General features: G+C 36.5%; 1 protein-coding gene across 1 annotated transcript in view; it reads right to left on the reverse strand.

Annotated features, from left to right (window-relative positions):
- Positions 1–1,003: 1,003 nt before the first annotated feature.
- Positions 1,004–1,192, reverse strand: part of LOC107697515 (ectopic P granules protein 5 homolog) — a 5,458-nt gene continuing 5,269 nt past the window's right edge. The window contains exon 12 of the mRNA XM_016498321.1: positions 1,004–1,186. Coding sequence (XP_016353807.1) covers positions 1,004–1,186 — 183 coding nt within the window. The remainder of the gene's footprint in view (positions 1,187–1,192) is intronic.

A 1,192-nucleotide genomic window follows, 5' to 3' on the forward strand; every position in this document is an offset into this window, starting at 1 on the left:
TAAAAAAAAAAAAAGTTCAAATTAAATGATATTTGAAAAGACTTTAAAGATCATTTCCTTTTGATCATCGTTTTTTTTCCTGCAAATTAGTGACGTTACATAATTTTGATTTGGTGGACAATAGTTTTTGAATAATTACAAGCGAAATAAATTTATGTTGCTGCAAATTTGTTTCTAAAAAGAAAAAAGAAAAAGAAATTCAATGCATTTTTTCTTCAATATGATATCAGGACAGTCGACATTTTTGACTTTATGCCACCCAAAAAATATCAAAATAAATTTGAATTCAGAAATTAGAGAAAGAGGGGTATTCAAGTCATTGTAGGTATGAATTGCATTTTTTATGCATTTTGAAATAAATTAATAGACCTGGACAAAAAATGTGCACCATTAACTATTAAAAATTGTTCATAAGAAAAGGGCCACAGCATCTGTGTATTGGGTGCATCTCTTCATAAAATGATCAGTAACAGATGGGTAAAGCAAACAGAAAATGGGCATGGGTGTGGTTAACGTATGAAAAAGCATTCAATATTTTAATCAGACATTAATACGGCTCATAAACATTTTACAATGGTGTCCCTTCAAAATACTTAGCTAGTTTGTTACAAAAATATGAAACGTTCTGCATATCAGTGTATTCTTATCAGTGCCTGGAAGATTTCAGTAACTACACGTCATACAAAAAACGCAAAACTAGTAGTCATCTGATTTAAAACTAAAAACATCATGTTCCTGGTTAGATCGGTCGCATAGCAGCTGCTTAGAGATCAACTTCAATCTCTCATTTTATCGGCTTAGTCAAGTAGAAAATGATTGTCTTCATCACAAGGGGTCAAGAGAGATTAAAAAAAAAAGTCTGGAGGAGGAGTGACTCCAGCTATTATCAGCCCAAGGACACTTTGATGGGAGGAACCCAAGGATGGAGCTGAATATTAAAGGACAGAGAGACAGACAGAGGTGTGTGTGCTTGTGTTTTTCAGTCAAGTAGCAGTAGGGGAGGCTATGTGCAAGTTTTCCTCTTGTCGTCGAAGAGGCTGCGCAGCAAGTACACCTGGACCCCGGATACGATCACCATGACAACAAGGTTGGTACACGACCACAGGTTGACACGTTCGTAGTTGCTCTCTTGCAGGTTGCGGTCGCGGGCTTCGAAGGCTCTCAGCAATGCCTGGATCTGAAGACTCTTTCC

The sequence above is a fragment of the Sinocyclocheilus anshuiensis genome, unplaced genomic scaffold (assembly GCF_001515605.1).
Source record: "Sinocyclocheilus anshuiensis isolate Anshui unplaced genomic scaffold, SAMN03320099.WGS_v1.1 scaffold801, whole genome shotgun sequence".
NCBI lineage: Eukaryota > Metazoa > Chordata > Actinopteri > Cypriniformes > Cyprinidae > Sinocyclocheilus > Sinocyclocheilus anshuiensis.